Genomic DNA, 22,098 nt, shown 5'->3' with positions numbered 1-22,098 from the left:
ACCAGACACATAGCTAAATGCCTATACTGCAGGCAAACGGTTTTAATTGCCAACGTATTTCTAAAGGCTTTGGGCTGCACTGATGGCCTTGATTTCTACATCAGTTTAAGATGCTTCTGGGATCATCCAGAATCCACTGACAGGTTCATCTGACCTTCAGTCGAACTCCTTCTGACCTGCTTCAAGCTTCTATTGTATTCCCAAAGACATGTATGGGGAGAAAATTGTTCTGACTTCTTCTGGGATTTACACTCTTCTGCTATGCCACACGGTCAGGAAGATGACATGGTTATAAGCTGATTTAGCACTACAGGTTCCCATATCACCTACCTGTTCATGAGTAGGAATGGGTATTATGATGGTGCCCATCAATTGTCTTTTGAAGATGCTGAATATGGAGAGGTGACAGGAAGATGGAAATAGGGTGGCATGGTGGAAAATTGTGATCTAAATCAGTGGTCCTCAACTCCGGTCCTCAGGGCCCACTAACAGGCCAGATTTTAAGTATTACCTTGGGGAGATGCAGACTAGAGTACTGCAATCACTGAGCAGCAAATGATATCACCTGGGATGTATTTCAGTTATCTTGCAAACCTGGCCTGTTAGTGGGCCCTGTAAGCCAGGGTTGAGGACCACTGATCTAAATGACTACCTAAATGAGAAATCCTTTGACAGGTTAGAATATGCACATATATGTATTTTAACTGTGTATCACGGGTCTTCTACTCAAAGGTTTTACATTGGCATCTCCATTAAGTTTAAGGGGAATTTTTGCTGACAATCTGGAATTTGTTGTCTACCTGCCCTCTCCTACTACAGCTCCCCGGAATTCCAGTAAGTGAACCTATAACTGTAACTAACAGAATCTACCTGCTGCTGGATTTAGGAAAGGTAACATATTTTCTACACTGTTATAGGAGGAAATAATATTACAAAGCAGCTGCATATTCAGGAACACGTGAACATATTATCAGCAGGGGATCAATTACTTTGTTGGCATGCCGGATAAATACTTGCTTCGTTATGTAGCAATTACTACAATACAGATTTTCTTTTACTTAAAGCTACAGTGTTTCTGCAAACAGGTTCTTGAAACCCTTCCCAGCTGAACAAGGCCCCCAGGTAATGGGGGGGGGGGGGGGGGGGGGTAATGAGGAAGGGTCATCGCACCATCACTGCACTTGCTTTAAAGTGGAGTTCCACCCATTTTTAATAAATTGGATTACATAGATGTATGTAATCCCCTTTAAAACGACTTTTACCAATGGAAAGTTTTTTTTTTTTTGTTGCTAGTAAATACCTTATTTTCTGCTTTATTTATCCTCTTCTCACTTCCGGGTCCGGTCGGCGATTACGTCATTCGGCGATTCGCAGTGTGTGCTGGGATGTATTTCAGGGCATGAAATCTCGCAGTATTACACAGGAGATGAGCTGCACTGCGTTCTATGCCCCGCCTCCGCCCCGCCTCCTCTCAGTGAGCTCAGTGAGGATATAATGCTTTCAGTCCTCGCTCACTGAGAGGAGGCGGGGCGGAAGCACGGCCTCAATACAATACATACATACAGCTCACTGAGAGGAGGCGGGGCGGAGGCGGGGCAGAGCACGCAGTACAGATCATCTCCTGTGTAATACTGCAAGATTTCATGCCCTGAAATACATCCCAGCACACACTGCGAATCGTCGAATGACGTAATCGCCGACCAGACCCGGAAGTGAGAAGAGGATAAATAAAGCAGAAAATAAGGTATTTACTAGCAACAACAGAAAAAAAACTTTCCATTGGTAAAAGTCGTTTTAAAGGGGATTACATACATCTAAAGTCACTAAAATGGGTGGAACTCCACTTTAAGAGACAGCTAGTTTTGTCTCTGTACCCCTGGATGCAGATACTGTTAGAAAGTGCTAATAAAATAACTTTAACCTAATAAAAAGGAATTTAACACACCATAGATCCTTAATCCACACATTTATTACCGTTATAAGTGCATGAACATTTTGAGACCATGCAGGACCTCTTCTTTAGAAACTACCATAAAGACATCCGGTGTGGCATAGAAACATTGAACCTGCACTTAATAATAAATGATTGGACTACTGATTATGGATCCCTGGTGTGTTCATCTAAGCTGATTCCAGTCGGCTCGCCGGCAGTTAATGCAGCATCCTCCTACTCCAGGTCGTGCGCAGGAACATAGGAATATATCAAGTATTTAAAAATCAGGGAAAAGGACCTGGATTAAAAAAAACACAAAAACAAAACACTACTAAACACCACTAATTATCACCATTAGCAACTGTCCCTTCAATGGCAGAATAGCTAATATACAATTTCAATACTCAATGCCCTCCAATGCTATTGGGGTTGAGTGTGTAAAGTGTGCAAAAAAAAAAATGTCATGGCATCCAATCGAAATCTGTTTCCTTTTTAACTCTGCACTGCAGAAATCACAACAGGGAGCTGATTGGTTGATAGATAGCAGGAAATGTGTAGTGCATTTTTTGTATACATAATCTCTTCTGTGACCTGTGCTTACCCTCTCACTGCAATGCAAATTGATAGTTACAGTGTACCATAGCAGGGCACTGGATGCTTCCGTGCATTACAGGAACTGATTATTTTTTTTCCTGGTTCAGATAAGCTCAGTTACAACACTGAGGAAGAGCAGTGACCACACACAGTAGTTTTATCTTCACAAAAAGGGAAACTGCACTTTTTCTTAATGATAATGGGCTACTGTTTCCTAGTGATCTTGGATACAAATCATACTTAGCAGGGGTGAACTTTGTTATAAAAGAAAAGAATACAATTGAAGACTATGTTTTGGCACTGCACTCGATTCACCATGTCTTTGGAATTAAAACAGAAGTAGCTTTTGTCGACTGTTTCGAGTAGACGACTTTAATTACAACGTTAAAATTTGAAAATAGGTTCAAATCATTTAAAAAGTAAACATGTCATTCTTTATAATACTATACCTTCCATGTGATTGGTTCCATTCATTGACATTAGAAAATAGGTAAAATGATGAATTAAGGGCTGGCACCATATAAATAAAGTCCTCCTGAAATGTAATTTAAGCATACAATGAACAGTGTGCAAACGCTGTCTTGATCTTTAAAAGTACCATCCGCAGTCTACCATCTGCAGTCTATCGCGCCAGAGGTCCAAACTAAGGAAAGTGCTCTGCAGACCAAGCGTCAGGAGCTGTCGATTGAACACCCAAAAAGAAAAGGTTCCAGATTGGCACAGTTTACGCTTTTCGATTTCAAAAATTGTACCATTTTACCAGCAACTTTTTTTTTTTTGCCCCCGTAAGCAAATTTTGTAGCAATCAAGAGAAATTATCCAACTTTGCTACGTAAACTGACACAACATCAACAGCCCAAAAAAGTGTCACCATAGTCCTTTGTCAAGTCCTTGGTTGTTGATTTTTTTTTTTATAGTGTGTTTTTAATTATGTTAAGCATCTCTCGGTCATCTCTGGTAATGTCCATTTCATTAAAATTTGCAAAAAGGAAGATGCATTTTATTGGAGAGGAAAAGGTTACTCCTTAATCAACGCCTTCGAATCCCTGAGCGTTCTCAACTGCCATGAGAAGTTTCTCCCGTAACTCTTCAAAGGAGTCGTAAGGAGGTAAATCTAGACGGTTAAAGCTGAAATAAAGCACAATGGTTCAGTGTTTTCTTTTTTATAACATTAATGCACTCCGAAGTAGAGTACAAAAAGAAATGCATAACAATCTAATGACAATTTAATCAATAACTCTTTTAGGAGATAATAGATTCCCTTTTAACCACTTAAGCCTCGGAGGATTTGGCTGCTAAACGACCAGGGGGTATTTTGCGATTCGGCACTGCGTGACTTTAACGGACAATTGCGCAGTCGTGCAACGCTGTACCTAAACTAATTGGGCGTCCTTTTTTTCCCACAGAGCTTTCTTTTGGTGGTATTTGATCACCTGTGCGATTTTTTGATCACGCGCTATAAACAAAAAAAGAGCGTCAATTTTGCAAAAAAAACAATATTTTTCACATTTTTTTATATGAAATTCCCCCCAAAAAAAATGTAAAAATCAAAATTTTTTAACATTTTCGGCCAATTTGTTTTATGCTACCTATGTTTGGTAAAAAAAAAAAAATCGCAAAAAGCGTATTTTTATTGGTTTGCGCAAAAGTTATCGCGTTTACTAACAAAGGGAAAGATTTCTGTCATTTTTGTTGTTTTTTTTTTTAACGCGTAATGGCAGCGATCTGCGATTTTTTTTGCGGTACTGCGACATTGGGGTGGACAGATCGGACCCTTGACTGACATTTTTGACACTTTTGGGGTTACCAGTGACATTTCTACAGTAATCAGTGCTATACATATGCACTGTTACTGTAAAAATACACTGGTAGTGAAGGGGTTAACTTTATTTGGGAGGGAGGGGCTGTGTGTGTCCCTAGGGGCGTGCTTTCTACTGTGATTGGCTGTGGCTTGAGCTGTAAGGACACTGATCAACGGTTCTACATAGTAGAACCGTATGATAAGTGTTTCTACACAGGGGAGAATGACAGGCGGCTTGTTTACACAAGCTGCCTGACTTTCTCCCTCTCCCCCGCCGATCGCAGAGTGGCCGGCGGACATCGGGTCCTCGCTCCCCAGACCCTCCCAGGCTAGTGACGCTAGTGATCGGCAAGCGGTTAAAAAAACTGATATAACCAAATGTTTGTGGACACCCCATAGGCGTGTGCACAGGGTGTGTCGGGGCACACCCAAATCGCCCCATGCAGAGCAGATTCCCCCTACTGCCCCTGCAGCACTGCCAGCTTTCATCCTCTTCTCTTCCATCGGCTGCTGCTGCGGGAACACACAGGGGGATGTTTTAGAATAAAGGGGTCTGTAAAATATGTAATTTACCAGTCCCTTCTCTTTCTGACTGAAAACAGTGAGTGATCAGTACCATGTGTTTGAGCTTTGGGGTGCACACCCTAATGCAATAGGATGCCCACACCTATGGGACACCATTTGTTTCTAATGAAAGGTACTTATAACCACAATATATATATCACTAATCCCAGTGCTCATGTAAATTCCAATATTGTTAGAAAAAGAGTTCATTGCACCATTAGCTGCTGCTATAAACAATATCAATCATTTTCTATCATATGCTATAAATCATATTCAATCCTTGCAGCATTAGCAGCGAAGTCGTGATGACGAAACGTGTTAGGGCGTGACCACGTGGCTTTCCAGACTGCCAGCAGCTTGTGTCTCTACCCAGGAATCACAGCAATCAAAGGACACCAAGGAGTGGTTAGAGTGAACGTGCTAGCTTAACAGTTTTTGCTGTGATGATCAATGCTTTAGATTTTTGTACTTTTGTAAGTGTGATTTTAAGGGGGGTTGTGCATTGGGAATACATTTTATGATGGGGTAATGATACGAGTCGGTTTCCTTTATGGTATGAGAGATACTGCGAGTGGAGGAAGACCTTGCACTTAGAGGAACTTCAGGTGATAAAGAGATTACTATTACAGGCGTACTGTTTTTGGAGATCTGGTGAGTGTAACATCCAAGGAGAGTGGACTTCATGAGGTGTGGTGACTGGACCTATGGACTCGATCACTCATATTATCCTCTAGGTGACTTAAGCTGTGTGAACTTCTCTAAACAATCACAGGGTGTAATACATCTTGAACTGTTTAAAGGCACATGGCGTGCAATAATGCTGCAAGGATTGAATAGGATTTAAAGCATATGATAGAAAATAGTGAAATATACTGTTAAAGGTACAGCATACAAAGACATTTTAGGTATTTGTGCACTTCCAGCCTTGTAACAACACTTTGGCAAAAGCTCTTTTCGGTTCCAGCAAGACACTACCCTTGTGCACACACTCAGCTCTATAAAGACATGGTTTGGTGAGTTTGGTGTGGAGGAACTCAGATGGGCTGCACAAAGGCCTAACCTCAACCCTACTGAACACCTTTGGGATGAATACGAATGCCGATTGTGAGTCAGGTCTTCTTGTCCAACATCATTACCTGATCTCACAAACATTTTTTTTTTTTTTTGGTGAAGGGGCACAAAATCCCACAGACACACTTCAAAATCTTGCGGAAGGCCTTCCTAAAAGAGTGGGTCACAATGGGTGGCCAACTACAGATTAATGCTTGTGATTTTGGAATGGGATGGCCGACGAGCTGATTTAGGCATCATGGTCAGTTATTCACAAATTAGTTTTCATATAGTCTAAGCCAGTAACACACTATTTTTGCTACTGTATTTAATATAATGATTTGTTAAGCACTAGGGGCAGCTTTTGCAGCAAAAATAAAAAATAAAATAATAATAATACATTAATTAATGGATACGGATGTTTATTAAATTGTGCCTTTTGCAGGTGCCTGGAGTTTAGCTTTCAGGTAAACCTGCCAAAAAAAAAAAAAAAAGCAAATGGGCTTGACTTCCCTCAGAAATTGCTAGTTGCCTGGCTATTATGCCGGACCATTGGCTTTGATGCTTACTAAGTCAATGAACCAGAACACATACACAGATGAGGAAAGACCGAAAATTCATCAGATCTTATCTCAATACCTATTCGGAGTTAGTGCCTCTAAGTACTGCAAGTAATGCACCTCCATCATGTCAGAAGAAGGAAGGGGGAATTTTGAAAGGCACTAGCTTATTTGTACATGACTGCAGCCTAATGCAATGAGAAAGTTTATTTTATTTTTATTATTATTATACAGGATTTATATAGAGCCAACAGTATATGCAGCACTTTACAACATAGGGGCAGACAGTATAACTACAATACAATTTAATATAGTAGGAATCAGAGGGCTCTGCTTGTTAGAGCCAAAAAATCTAAGGCACAGAAAAAGTGCACTTATAGGGAGTTTTTATTTTTTTTTAGCTTTTGGAGTTTATTTTTTGCTGTCCTTTCCTTAAGGGAGCTTTCCCTTTACTTCCTGTCCCATACATGGAGCAGGAAATCTCTACAAAATTAGGGGAATTTCCCTCCTAGATAGACATCACAGGAACAGGTACTACAAAGACATGCTGGTAGGTTAATTGGATCCTGTTTAAAATAAATTGGCCCTACTGTGTATGTATGTGAGTTAGGGACCTTAGATTGTAAGCTCCTTGGGGGCAGGGACTGATGTGAATGTGCAATGTATATGTAAAGCGCTGCGTAAATTGACAGCGCTATATAAGTACCTGAAATAAATAAATAAACAGGTATCCCCATTGGAAGATTTTTTCTTCACCTGTTTTCTGGTGACAACTCTAATTATATTGGATTTCCCATAACTTGTCACCAAGACAAATAGAGAGAGTGAATCTACCCAGCAGGGGCAGAGAAAGCAATTAAAACCTGACAAAGGATCTAATCCTTCTCTACTCTAACAAACGATTTTAGCTATGCGGACACCAGAAGTGATCTTTCGTAAACACCAATGTCCTATTACTGTAGTAAATATCAGTAATAAAATCCACTTTTAAATAGCAACACCTACAGGCTTTATGAGGTATTACACCAAAGACATATTAATTAAGAGCGATGCTATTCACAACTATCACAGCTAAATAATGAACCCAATATGGGGTTCTAAAGCCTTACCTACTCTTTCCAAAATAAAAAAGAATTTGGTCTATATATAAGCGCTATAATTACCAAAAGTATTGCGATAGTTAGAGCAAGAGCAATAATTTGTGCTCTAGCCCTCCTCTGTAACTCTAAACTGGTAACCTGTAGAAGTTTTTAAAATGTTGCCTATGGGAATTTTTAAGTACCAATGTTTCGCCATTCTAGGAGCGTGCGCAATTTTGATGCATGACATGTTGAGTATTTATTTACTTGGTGTAACATCATCTTTCACATTAGAAAAAAAATTGGGCTAACTTTAGTGTGTTTTTATTTTTTAATTCAAAAAAGTGTATTTTTTCCAAAGAAATTGCATTTGTATGACCTCTGTGCAAAAATGGCGTGATAAAAAATATTGCAATGCTCTCCATTTTATTCTCTAGGGTCTCTGCTAAAAAAAAATATATATATAATGTTTGGGGGTCCTAAGTAGTGATCGACCGATATCGGTTTTTCGTTGCCGATACCGATATTTTGGTCAATGAATATCGGTATTGGCCAATATTTTCGTACATCAAAATTTTTTTTTTATATATTTTTAGCACTTGACAGGTACTCTTGTGGAGGGATCTGGGGGTCTAAAAGACCCCAAACTCCTCCTCTGCACTTAAAAGCATTCAAAATGCCAAGTTTAGCTGTTTTGAATGCGATAATTTTTTTTAATCTGACACAGAGTACCCGGAAGTGATGTCATGACATCACGTCCGGGTTTTTACATGGAGACCCGATCAGAGCCGAATGCGGCTTTGATTGGGTCTTCGGCAGCCATGCAGGCTGGGGAGACCCAGGTGAGCCGCGGAAGGCGGAGGGAGGGGCCCCCTCCCGCTCCTTGTAATGACAGCCGGGTGGCTTCTCAGCCGCATCAGTTGTCATTACAAGACAGCCGATCGTCGGCTATGGACACCAGTACCGGGGTGATACCTCTAGCTGCAGGCATCTCTCCGGTACAGCACTTTCCCGAAAAATATCGGTAACCTCTTGGACCGATTCCAATATATCTGGGAAAGCGCAGATCAGCCCCCGATATATCGGTGTTGCCGATAATCGGTCGATCCCTAGTTCTAAGTAAATTTCTAGCAAAAAAAAAAAAAAAGATTTTAACATAGAAACAACAATGTCAGAAATAGGCCCGGTCCTTAAAGTGGAGTTCCACCCATTTTTAATAAATTGGATTACGTAGATGTATGTAATCCCCTTTAAAGCGACTTTTACCAATGGAAAGTTTTTTTTTGTTGCTAGTAAATACCTTATTTTCGGCTTTATTAATCCTCTTCTCACTTCTGGGTCCGGTCGTCATTCAGCGATTCGCAGTGTGTGCTGGGATGTATATCAGGCCATGAAATCTTGCATTATTACACAGGAGATGAGCTGTACTGCGTGCTCCGCCCCGCCTCCTCTCAGTGAGCTCAGTGAGGATATAATGCTTTCAGTCCTCGCTCACTGAGAGGAGGTGGGGCGGAGGCGGGGCAGAGGCGGGGCGGAGCATGGCCTCAATACAATACATTCAGTACAGCTCACTGAGAGGAGGCGGAGGCGGGGCAGAGCACGCAGTACAGCTCATCTCCTGTGTAATAATGCGAGATTTCATGGCCTGAGATACATCCCAGCACACACTGCGAATCGCGAATGACGTAATCGCCGACGGACCCGGAAGTGAGAAGAGGATAAATAAAGCAGAAAATAAGGTATTTACTAGCAAAAAAAAAAAAAAACTTTCCATTGGTAAAAGTCATTTTAAAGGGGATTACATACATCTAAAGTCACTAAAATGGGTGGAACTCCACTTTAAGTGGTTAATGGCATCCCAGTATAATGCTGGCCATACACTAGCCAAAAAATCGTTCGAAAATCTGTCATTTCGTCCGATCGTTCAGTTAATGGGCACCAATAGAAAATAGTTTTTAACTGTTCAGAGCAGAAATATCGAAGGAACAGTTTGGAAAATTCTGCCGAAGGAACGATAAATTGAAAGGTTAATGTGTTTCTCCGCCGAACTGTTTGCACCCGGCATATGTGACAAACTGAACGAAAAAACGTCCATTGAACGATTTATCTTCAAAATCCGGTCATTACATGATGGCACGATGACTGCTCTCACGGCCGGTTTTTCGTTTTTCGAAAATGAGTTTCAACTATTTTTCGGCTAGTGTATGGCCAGCTTTAGTCCGTAGGGTTCAAGATTGAGTTGGCCCACCCTTTGCAGCTATAACAGCTTCAACTCTTCTGGGAAGTCTGTCCATAAGGTTTAGGAGTGTGTCTATGGGAATGTTTGACCATTCTTCCAGAAGTGTATTTGTGAGGTCAGGCCACTTGTGGATGAGAAGACCTGGCTCACAGTCTCCGCTCTAATTCATCCCAAAGGTGTTCTATCGGGTTGAGGTCAGGACTCTGTGCAGGCCAGTCAAGTTCCTCCACCAAAAACGTGCTCATCCATGTCTTTATGGACCTGTGTTTTTTTACCTTACAAAATATGCACCAAAAATGTGGAAAGCAGGAATTTTTACACTGCAATGGAAGCACAATGGACCAGTGTGAACACATATATAGAATTTAGAGGGATACATTTTTCTTCAGCCTTTCTTGTGCTTTTTTTTTAATGCAAAAATGCTTCAAAAACTGCTAAGTGTGAAAGCAGCCTGAAGGAAGAGCTGGGTGTACACAAAATCTGCAGTGGTTGTATGACTTACCATGTGTGAGCTCTGGGTAATTTGTCTGGGCTTCCCCACAATTCTATTGTAAACAGCTGAGGACCATTAGAACCTAGAATAATGAGAGAACAAAATAAGGATACAGGAAATATCATTTAATGTATAGGTACACTTTTAGCTCAGAGTAACGTTTAGATTAAGCTTGCCCCAGAATTAAGAGAAAAGGAGTTTTTTTAACACTTCAGTAATGCCATTAGCATTAAATACTGTTTCAGAGCATTGGAACGCATTATCTAAAGCTCTCTGAACACCTTTTTTATTCTAAAGAAAACTGTTTAACAGCAGGAAGTTCCTCCAGAGCCGCCTTTCTCAACCTTTTCAACACAGAGGAACCCTTGAAATAAATTTCTGGTCTCGAGAACCCCTGCTAAAAATTTAAAAATCTACAACTCATGATACATTAGTGTGACAGTCAGTGGGAAGAACGCTCCTTACTCTTGTCATCATTGGGAAGAATTACCCCCTTACAGATAGCTAAAAGGAACAATGGTGTCATTGGAAACTTATCTGAGAGGCAGACATTGCCGATTGCTCAAGGAACCCCAAGCAAAATTAGGAGGAACCCTAGGGCTCCACAGAACCCTGGTTGAGAAACCCTGCTCCAGAGTCTTGTCCCAGTGCTCTGCAAATATGTGCCAAACATCTTTAGAGGGTTGAAAATGGGTTTGTAGCACACCTCTATTGGCTTGAATTGGGAGGTCTGCCAAAGATTGCAGACAAGGTCGAAATCAAACAGGATGTTAATTTGAAAAGTGTACTAGACCATCTGCAAGTGATTTAAAGATGGGCTTGGAGAACTTTAACGCAAAACGAAAGCATGTTCTTTATGCCAATGTGAACGAGGCCTTACAGCCTAACTAAACAATATTAAAGTTAAAAAAAAATTTTAATGGCAGCTTTTCTGCAATACTCCTTTCCTCTGGCACTGCCCCCATTCCATGGTCTGGCATTGGTTCTCGTCTGGGTTGAATGATGGCCAGCATCATTCAATCTACTTCAAATGGAACCAAGGCATAATGGACACACCACCTGGAGGTGGGTCATCACGCCAGTCTGGGCTCACAGTCATGTAATAATGTTTGAGTGCCATTGCGTGCAGCAGTACTTTGAGACCATGCCTAGAAAATGGGTGGGGGTAACCACCCTTGAGTCAGGATTTAAAAACTTGTAAAAAAAAATTAAAATAAAAAATCTTCCCCTTAAGATAAATCGTCATGCTTTGACTACTCAATCCCAAGCAGCATTTTCCTAGCTGTCCTTCATTCCCCTGCTGCTCCATTCAACACTTGGAGCCAAAGGTCACCACCACCTTGAGGCCAACTGGTACTTCTGGATAGGGAGAAGCATGTAACTAGCAGGGTGGTGCAGGCCTATCTGGTAGTTTTTTTGGGTTCCACTTTTATCCACACAGTCAAATGACTGGCAAAGCATCTGAAAGTAGTGTTTGTTATATCAATTTATTCACAGTTTTTTAAAATAAAAGAGATTTTGATGAAATTCTAACATTAATAGTGGTGTTTTTTTATTTTTTTATTTCCATCTTCCCATAAAACATACCAGACTCTAGGAGATTAACTTACCGTAGAGTTCAGCAAACCCATTCATAGGCACACGAGAAGTCCCGGTGACAAACTGCAGCAATCTGATCCGTTTCTCGGCGTCCATCAGCAGCACAGCCTAGTTACAGGTACAGTCCAACATTAGACAAGCTTAGGAATGACACACTATAATTCTATTATTCCAATATAACATACAAGAGTGGGAAATATAACCTGACCACCTTGAAAAATGACAAGACTTATTCAGAAGGAAAATAAAAACAGCAACAGTAAAAAAGCAATGACCTCTGGCTACCAATCAGTTTGCCTAAAAAAAATAGGCTCACTGTTTTCCCAGAAGTCTTCAAAACATAAAAGTCAAATTCTAGGTACTCCCTGCAATAGGAATTTCAGTTTATGAGAGATACTCCCCAAGGGTTGGATACTTCTACAGAGATTCTTATCCAGCAACTCTTCTCATTAGAACACTAAAAGTGCACCAGCTAATTATAATAAATGAGGCCCGCCCATTCAGAATCAGTCTCCATAGGATATAATGAAATCTGCTAAAAAGTTTGTTTTGGTCAACAGTAGTGAAGTTGGTTTTTAAAGCTCCTGCATGTCATTTTTAGGATAAGTGCATATACAGTGCCTTGAAAAAGTATTCACCCCCCCCCCCTTGACTTTTTACCTATTTTGTTACATTACAGCCTTAAGTTCAATGTTTTGTTAATCCGAATTTTATGTGATGAATCAGAACACAATAGTCTAAGTTGGTTAAGTGAAATGAGAAAAATATATACATAAAACTATTTTTTAGAAATAGAAAACAGAAAATTGGCATGAGCGTATGTATTCACCCCCTTGTTTATGAAGCCCATAAAAAGCTCTAATGCAACCAATTACCTTCAGAAGTCACATAATTAGTGAAATGATGTCCACCTGTGGGCAATGTAAGTGTCACATGATCTGTCATTACATATACACACCTTTTTTGAAAGGCCCCAGAGGCTGCAACACCTAAGCAAGAGGCACCCCTAGCCAAACACCGCCACGAAGACCAAGGAACTTTCCAAACAAGTAAGGGACAATGTTATTGAGAAGTACAAGTCAGGGTTAGGTTATAAAAAAAATATCCAAATCTGTGATGATCCCCAGGAGCACCATCAAATCTATCATAACCAAATTGAAAGAACATGGCACAACAGCAAACCTGCCAAGAGACGGCCGCCCATCAAAACTCACGGACCGGGCAAGGAGGGCATTAATAAGAGAGGCAGCACAGAGACCTAAGGTAATCCTAGAGGAGCTGCAGAGTTCCACAGCAGAGACTGGAGTTTCTGTACATAGGAGGACAATAAGCTGTACGCTCCATAGAGTTGGGCTTTATGGCAGAGTGGCCAGAAGAAAGCCATTACTTTCAGCAAAAAACAAAATGGCACGTTTTGACTTTGCGAAAAGGCACGTGGGAGACTCCCAAAATGTATGGAGGAAGGTGCTCTGGTCTGATGAGACTAAAATTTAACTTTTCGGCCATCAAAGAAAACGCTATGTGTGTCGCAAACCCAACACATCACATCACCCAAAGAACACCATCCCCAAAGTGAAACATGGTGGTGGCAGCAACATACTGTGGGGATGTTTTTCAGCAGCCAGGACTGGTAAAACTGGTCAGAGTTGAGGGAAAGATGGATGGTGCTAAATACAGGGATATTCTTGAGCACAACCTGTACCACTCTGTGTGATATTTTAGGCTAGGACGGAGGTTCACCTCCAGCAGGACAATGACCCCAAACACACTGCTAAAGCAACACTTGAGTGGTTTAAGGGGAAACATGTAAATGTGTTGGAATTGCCTAGTCAAAGTCCAGACCTCAATCCAATAGCAAATCTGTGGTAAGACTGTTCACAAGCGCAAACCATCCAACTTGAAGGAGCTGGAGCAGTTTTGCAAGGAGGAATGGAAAAAAATCCCAGTGGTAAGATGTGGCAAGCTCAGAGACTATGACTGTGATTGCCGCAAAAGGTGGTTCTACAAAGTATTGACTTTAGGGGGGTGAATAGTTATGCACATTGACATTTTCTGTTATTTTGTCCTATTTGTTGTTTGCTTCACAATAAAAAAAAACAAAAAAAAAAACAAAAAAAAAACATATTCAAAGTTGTGGGCATGTTCTGTAAATTAAATGATGCAAATCCACAAACAATCCATGTTAATTCCAGGTTGTGAGGCAACAAAACACGGAAAATGCAAATGAATACTTTTGCAAGGCACTGTATCTTAGTGTTGGTAATGTGGTTTTACAATCTAAAAAAGAGCAGAAATTGGAACTTTCCTGACATGCAACTAAAAGTGAGCAGCACGATTTCCTTCTATTACATTTTCTGTTTCTTCCTATGTTTTATGTTTCACTGCCTAATGGAAACCTGCAATATCCTGCAAAACCTGGAACATCTTAGGTGGATCTATACTATTGCTCTCCATCTCCAATGCAAATCTTTCTATTACTGTAGCCAGAGAGACCTACAGTACGTTAGATGGGCTGGGGTGGGGCACAACTGAGCTGGAAGTCAATTAGTGTTTGCTTTCGATTAGTTGGTTCAATTTGAAAATATCAGGATAATAATAGGTTTTCTTACCTTCCAGTACCACTGGATTGCCGGGTGGTTTGGACAATATCCATTTTTATACAGTGTGTGTTGTCTCCAGTCATTTACATCCACATCTCCCAGACCACACATTAGAAGCTGGAAATATGAAACACAATTCTCATCAGTTACTCATGACTGCACATATTTTTGGGCTTGTTCACGCTAAATACATTGATCTGCTTTGATTAACACGCGCTCAATTTAAGAACACATTGAAAACAATAGTTATTTATGCACCCTGTTCACACAAGTGCTTTGGCCTGTGTTGCGCTGTTGTGCACAGAGTTAAACAAGAAAGTGAAAATGTTAAAGGTAAGTAAACTTTAGCGAAAAAAAGAAAAAAAAACAAGAACTGCACTAAACACACTAGTGGACTTTTATGTGGATCATGACGTGCATTCTCTGGTGCGATCGGCCCCTTTTCATCAAAGGAGTCGTCATACCCAGATATGAAAGTCTCTGAAACTAACTCCTATACCTTATCTACTCTTTAGACAGGAGTGGATAAATAAAATCTAAACGGGACTATATTCAGCCAGCAAGGAAGTTCCCTTAAATATTTAAAGCAAGGAAAATTTGTGGCACTCACCATTTCGGAGAGAAGTGTAGACCCAATATATTTCTCAATCACAAAAGTGAGTCTCAGCACTCCTTGGTTACTAGTTGCACTATAACAAATATATCTACGCCACTCATGGCATAAACCATAAAAAATAAATCTATACAGTATCTCACATAAGTGAGTACACCCCTCGCATTGTTTTAAATATTTTAATATATCTTTTCATGTGACAACACTGAAGAAATGACACTTTGCTACAATGTAAAGTAGTGAGTGTACAGCTTGTATAACAGTGTAAATTTGCTGTCCCCTCAAAATAACTCAACACACAGCCATTAATGTCTAAACCGCTGGCAACAAAAGTGAGTACACCCCTGAGTGAAAATGTCCAAATTGGGCCCAATAAGCAATTTTCCCTCTCAGGTGTGAATGGGGAGCAGGTGTGGTAAACTTGGTGTTATTGCTCTCACTCTCTCATACTGGTCACTGGAAGTTCAATATGGCACCTCATGGCAAAGAACTCTCTGAGAATCTGAAAAAAAAAACGGTGGCCAAGACCATACAACAGATTAACAGGAGAGGTTCCACTCAGAAAAGGCCTCGCCATGGTCAACCAAAGAAGTTGAGTGCACGTGCTCAGCGTCATATCCAGAGGTTGCCTTTAGGAAATAGGCATATGAGTGCTTCCAGCATTTCTGCAGAAGTTGAAGGGGTGTGGGGGATCAGCCTGTCAGTGCTCAGACCATACGCCGCACACTGCATCAAATTGGTCTGCATAACTGTCGTCCCAGAAGGAAGCCTCTTTTAAAGATGATGAACAAGAAAGCCCGCAAACAGTTTGCTGAAAACAAGCAGACTAAGGACATGAATTACTGGAACCATGTCCTGTGGTCTGATGAGACCAAGTTAAACATATTTGGTTCAGATGGTGTCAATCGTGTGTGGCAGCAACCAGGTGAGGAGTACAAAAGACAAGTGTGTCTTGCTTTCAGTTAGGCATGGTGGTGGGAGTGTCATGATCTGGAGCTGCATGAGAGCTGCCACCACTGGGGTGCTACAGTTCATTGAGGGAATCATGAATGACAACATGTACTTTGACATACTGAAGCAGAGCATGATCCCCTCCCTTCGGAGACTGTACCACAGGGCAATATTTCAACATGATAACGACCGCAAACACACCTCCAGGACAAACCACTGCCTTGCTAAAGAAGCTGAGGGTAAAGGTGATGGACTGGCCAAGCATGTCTCCAGACCTAAACCCTTTTGAGCATCTGCGGGGCATCCTCAAACGTAAGGTGGAGGAATGAAAGGTCTCTAACATCCAACAGCTCTGTGATGTCATCATGGAGGAGTGGAAGAGGACTCCAGTGGCAACTTGTGAAGCTCTGGTGAACTCCATGCCCAAGAGGGTTAAGGCAGTGTTGAAAAATAATGATGGCCACACAAAATATTGACACATTGGGCCCAATTTGGACATTTTCACTTAGGGGTGTACTCACTTTTGTTGCTAGCGGTTTAGACATTAATGGCTGTGTGTTGAGTTATTTTGAGGGGACAGCAAATTTACACTGTTATACAAGCTGTACACTCACTACTTTACATTATAGCAAAGCATAATTTCTTCAGTGTTGTCTCATGAAAAGATAGAATAAAATATTTACAAAAATGTGAAGGGTGTACTCACTTTTGTGAGATACTGTATATAGATTAGATATATTTTGGTTATGGATGGTTTTCCCCCTAAATATAGATTGGTTTAGAATGGTTATTCATGCTTGGCAAATGTTACTAAAATCTGGCAATGCTAGCTAGGACCTGCCAACTGGATTAAGGGTCTAATAAAGCTTCCAAAGTACACCAATTGGCAGGTGCTAACCACCATTGCCAGGGACGCAGCCTTCCCATCACAATGACTCCCATACACTCCATCTTTTACATCAGCCTCACAGGGATTGCAAATCACAGAAAATCTCTGAAACTTTTAGCTAGCTGGAAGAATTTTAAGACTTGTGAGACAGAATAAAGTAGATAAAGAGATATATTAATTGCATAGCAGGCTTAGAATGGTGTAAAGAGGACCTGTAACAAAGGAAATATCCAATATCTTTGAGCTCCAACCCCTACTATCTAATAGCCTTCCTGCAAAGAACAGTGAACTAAGGTTTGACCCAAAAATAAATATTCCTGTAATGTTCCTACTAGCAAAAGAGTGCCCATTACAGTATAGACAAGATTGGGCATATTAAAAAGAAAATAAAATAAAAATAAATAAAAATGAATATAGATATTCCTATAATAGTCCTATAAGGAATGAATTATATTTTTGGGTCGCATTGTTGATGTTTTTCCAGAAGGTGGCGCTATATATTTAACCCTGTACTTGTAGATATGTGAAGTGATTACACGACATGTGCACATAGTTCTGCCACCTAATCCTGCACCCAAAACTAAATAAAAGCTTTTGAATTATGGATACAGAATACTTTACTGTGATGTATACATACCTCAAGTTCATTTTCATCAAAAATCTTTATCAAATCGATAGGAATGAGTTCAGTAAATCCCTAAAAAAAAATAAATAAATAAATAAAACCATTATTGTACGTTTAAATAAAGTGGAAAAAGGAGTATAAATTGCGGCACCGACTTCAGAAAAGTCAAGTATACTAATTATTTTGGCAACCAAATCAGACTGTCTTCTCTAAGCTACGCACTGCGAAGCAGCATTCATAAATGTTTCTAAATGAATGGCATAGCCACATTAGTGGGACCAGAGCACAGGTAAATCTTTATTATCTTAAAAAAAAAAAAAGATCCCATCAGGGAAGAAATATGCCACTGTTTAATCTCCTTTTGAGAATTTTAATTGCCTGGCTGTTATGCTAGGATTAAATACTTGCAGTTGTTGACCCTGAACAAGTATACTGATCAGGAAAGTTGGGAAAAATAAAAACATAAAAAACAGGTCACTGGGCCAAAATGGCGGCCTGGCAACTGACATTTTAGAAGAAAAGGTCAGCAATAGCCACCCTCACATTTTTCTCATAAAAAAGTTTCCTTTAACCACTTGCCTTCTGTGCACTTAAACCCCCTTCCCATCCAGGCCAATTTTCAGCTTTCAGCGCTCGCACACTTTGAATGACAATTGCGCGGTCATGCTACACTGTACCCATATGAAATGCGGGAGCGCGCGGGGGGGCGTGATCACTAAAAACGGCCTCCCGAAAATTCAAGTCCGCGCTGCAGCCGTCTATAGGCTGTAGCGCGGATGGGAGGGGGTTAATCTATATTTTTGGTCAAATTTGACATTCTAAAGTTTTCTGACACCTTGAATTATTTTGTAGAAAATATCACAATTCTCTCAGTGGTCATAAAAAATTCTACTGAACAAATAAAAATACAATGTCTGCCACTGCTGACATATAGATGGTATTGGAAGCCATGAAAGGTTATCAAATGACCATGGAAGGAGGTAAATATAGAGAATAGGAAAAGTCCCAGGACAGAGCCTTAGGTAACAACTAAGGAAAAACAAAGAGAAAAGGAGGGGATGCTGAAGGAGCACTTAGATAGGTAGATGAAAAAGGAACCAAGAAAGAGCAGTCTTTTTTCAAGCCAGTGCACACAACCTACTGAAGCCATCGGATCAGAAAAAAAAAAAGTAAAAATAATTTCAGTAGGTAAAAACAAAGGAGAACATACCTCTAAAAATGCATTCATCTGTTTCTGTACCCTGTTAACAAATCTCCACTGAATGACTAGGCTGAAAAAAAAAAAAAAAAATTAAAGATGCACCCAATAGAACATTTAACACAGTCCTATTACTATGTTATATGAATAAAGCCGGCACACAAAAAGGCTTCTTCCAAGTAAAATTCTTTATTCCAACATGGATAGCGGTGACAACATGACAAATGCTGACGCGTTTCGGCTTTACGCCTTTCTCATAGTCCTATTACTATGCCTTTAATCCCTCTGGCAATGTCGGCAGGGACACGACGGAACTCCCCTCCCTTGGGGTGCATGGTTAACATATTACCCAGCTCCTAATACATTATCCATAGAAGCCATGCCTGGGTTCTCAATTACAATGACCTGTGGGTCACTTGTACGGGTTCAGTTGGAATAATCCATTTTTTTATGTCCTGGTTGATTTATTGTCACTTTAAAGAGCTACACAGCAGAGGAGCTTTTTGTGTGGAATGGAAAAAGGTGTATTATGTAATGATGACAAGTAAAAACAAAAGAGTGAATAAGTAATTGTGGCAAGAGTTTTTTCCCCCTTTTCATGTCAAGTTGACTTAAGGGCTGTGAATATCTCTTTTTATTGGGCAACTGTACTGTAATAGAAGATAGACATTTGCAGCTTGCTACATTTCTAGAATACAGTGAGTCCCAACCAGTCTGTATTATGTTTCTACCTAGCAATACTCTGCGTTTCTAGAAATATATGTGAACGAGATCAGATTAATGTTTATATAAGCAGTATATACACTAAATTACCAAAAGTATTGGAATCCCTGCCTTTACACGCACATGAATTTTAATGGCATCCCAGTCATAGTCCATCGGGTTCAATATTGAGTTGGCCCACCCTTTGTAGCTGTTAACAGCTTCAGCTCTTCCGGGAAGGCTTTCCACAAGGTTTAGGAGTTTGTCTATGGAAATGTTTGGCCATTTTTCCAGAAGCACATTTGTGAGGTCAGGCACTGATGTGGACGAAAAGGCCTGGCTCACAGTCTCTGCTCTAATTCATCCCATAGGGTTGAGGTCAGGACTCTGTGCAGGCCTGTCAAGTTCCTCTACCCAAAAACTGCTTATCAATGTCTTTATCCACCTTGCTTTGTACACTGGTGCGCAGTAATGTTGGAACAGGAAGGGGCCATCCCCAAACTGTTTCCACAAAAATGGAAGCATGAAATTGTCCAAAATGCCTTAATATGCTGAGGCATTAACAGTTCCCTTCACTGGAACTAAGGGGCCAAGCCCAACCCCTGAAAAACAACCCCACACCATAATCGCCCCCTCCATCAAATGATTTTGACCAGTGCACAAAGCAAGATCCATAAAGACATGGATGAGCGAGTTTGAGGTGGAGGAACTTGACTGGCCTGCACAGAGTCCCGACCTCATCCCAATAGAACACCTTTAGGATGACTTAGAGCGGAGACACACTCCTAAACCTTGTGGACAGCCTTCCCAGAAGAATTGAAGCTGTCATAGATGCAAAGGGTGGGCCAACTCAATATTGAATCCTATGGACTAAGACTGGGATGCCATTAAAAAGTTCATGTGTGTGTAAAGGCAGGCATCCCAATACTTTGACACTATAGTGTCTATACAGTATATAGGCTAGACAAAAAGTAATACAAATGTAGGCACAACGTTTTAATCAGCTTACATAGATAGTTTAATTTCACATTGATAGAATAACTTTTCCTCTATATTAACTCCTCTTCTTTATCATTGCAGGTAAATATTGGATTCCAAGCAAAATCAATGTGCTGTCATTGAGTTCTTGACAAAGGAGGGGTGTAGGCTGTCCAATGCTGATGGTCTCCCACTGTGTTGTTTGTCTTCAGTGCTGGTTTCCCTTTCTTTAAACATCTTCATCCATCTGTGCACATTGCTGTTGTCAATGGTGTCATCTCCCTAAACATTCTATAGCCTTCTGTGGATGTCGGACATCCTGCACCCCTCCTTCATCAAGAACTCAATGATTGCAAGTTTCTTCTTGCTTGGAATCCATTATCTAATTTCAATGAAAAAGAAGAAGACAAAAAGAAAAAGTTACTCTACAGTAACGAAAACGTTATGCTCACCACTTTTGCATTACTTTTCGTACACCCCTGGTTATATATATATATATATATATATATATATATATATATATATATATGTGTGTGTGTGTGTGTGTGTGTGTGTGTGTGTGTGTGTGTGTGTGTGTGTGTGTGTGTGTGTGTGTGTGTGTGATCTAGCTGGAACGAGGGAGCAAAGTAGAAGCAACTTTTAATTTTTCATTGTAAATAAGAAGTACTTATTCGCTCAAAATGAAAAATTTGCTGGGTAAGGACCTCATTCATGACACATTATTTGGTAAAGTGTGAATTTAAATGACAGCTCCACTTGAATTAGATATCCAGCTGAAGGAAAGGGGCAGTAAAGCACAGTAAATCAAGTACATTAGGATGCTTGTGATTCAGCTGATGCATGAACTTAAATGACAGGTACAGTTTAAAGTGCATGTGCTCTCACTGTGGAGACTCTTTAAATTGTAGAGTTAGAGAGTGCAGATATCAGGGTGCCTTGCCGTGGACTGCAGCTTATGCATGTATTTGCAAATGTGTGCAACTAAACCCCTGCTTTTAACGCATACTGTTAGACAAGTAAGTAGTGACTGGAAATCCCCTTGCTTTTTTGATCTGCGTTTGCCCTTCCAGTGCTCCTTACTGTTAAGACCAGTTATAGGTGGGGGAGGTGACCACTTTTTGCAATATCGTTTATATTGGTCAGGTAACGCACTGACACCTTTGCTGCCATTTTACAATGTGCTGGGTGTTCAGTGTGACCCTGTGCCTTTAAGGAGGGGTGGGCTCCCTCTAGTCACCTGTCCTCCATCTATCTCATCAGAATGCATGTGCTCCCATTGTGGAGACTCTTTAAAGATAGAGTTAGGGTCTGCAGATATCAGGGTGCCTTGCCGTGGCCTGCAGCTTACGCATGTATTTGCAAATGTGTGCAACCCCTGCTTTTAACGCATACTGTTAGACAGGTTAATTCGGTTGGTCGCTGGCTGGTTGGTAAGTAGTGACTGGAAATCCCCTTGCTTTTTTGATCTGCGTTTGCCCTTCCAGTGCTCCTTACTGTCAAGACCAGTTATAGGTGGGGGAGGTGACCACTTTTTGCAACACTTTAAAGTGAACCTGATCTGGCCTGTATTGCTAAAGTGAACCTGATCTGGCCTGTATTGCTAAAGTGAACCTGATCTGGCCTGTATTGC

The 22,098-nt window shown here is 40.6% G+C and overlaps 1 protein-coding gene across 6 annotated transcripts in view; it reads right to left on the bottom strand.

The window, feature by feature from the left end:
- Positions 1-2,958: 2,958 nt before the first annotated feature.
- The window catches only part of NEDD4L (NEDD4 like E3 ubiquitin protein ligase), a 629,231-nt gene continuing 610,091 nt past the window's right edge, over positions 2,959-22,098 (bottom strand). For all 6 annotated transcript variants that reach the window (XM_082259755.1, XM_082259756.1, XM_082259753.1 and 3 more), the window contains 6 exons: positions 18,801-18,861; positions 17,603-17,662; positions 14,522-14,629; positions 11,924-12,020; positions 10,323-10,395; positions 2,959-3,655 (listed from right to left, as the gene is read on the bottom strand). In XM_082259755.1, coding sequence (XP_082115881.1) covers positions 3,553-3,655; positions 10,323-10,395; positions 11,924-12,020; positions 14,522-14,629; positions 17,603-17,662; positions 18,801-18,861 — 502 coding nt within the window. In that variant the 3' untranslated portion in view covers positions 2,959-3,552. The remainder of the gene's footprint in view (positions 3,656-10,322; positions 10,396-11,923; positions 12,021-14,521; positions 14,630-17,602; positions 17,663-18,800; positions 18,862-22,098) is intronic.

This window comes from Pelophylax lessonae (assembly GCF_965119305.1).
Source record: "Pelophylax lessonae genome assembly, chromosome: 1".
NCBI classification, from domain to species: domain Eukaryota; kingdom Metazoa; phylum Chordata; class Amphibia; order Anura; family Ranidae; genus Pelophylax; species Pelophylax lessonae.
The sequence above is the reverse complement of the archived record's forward strand: the minus strand, read 5'-3'. Positions and strand labels throughout refer to the sequence as shown.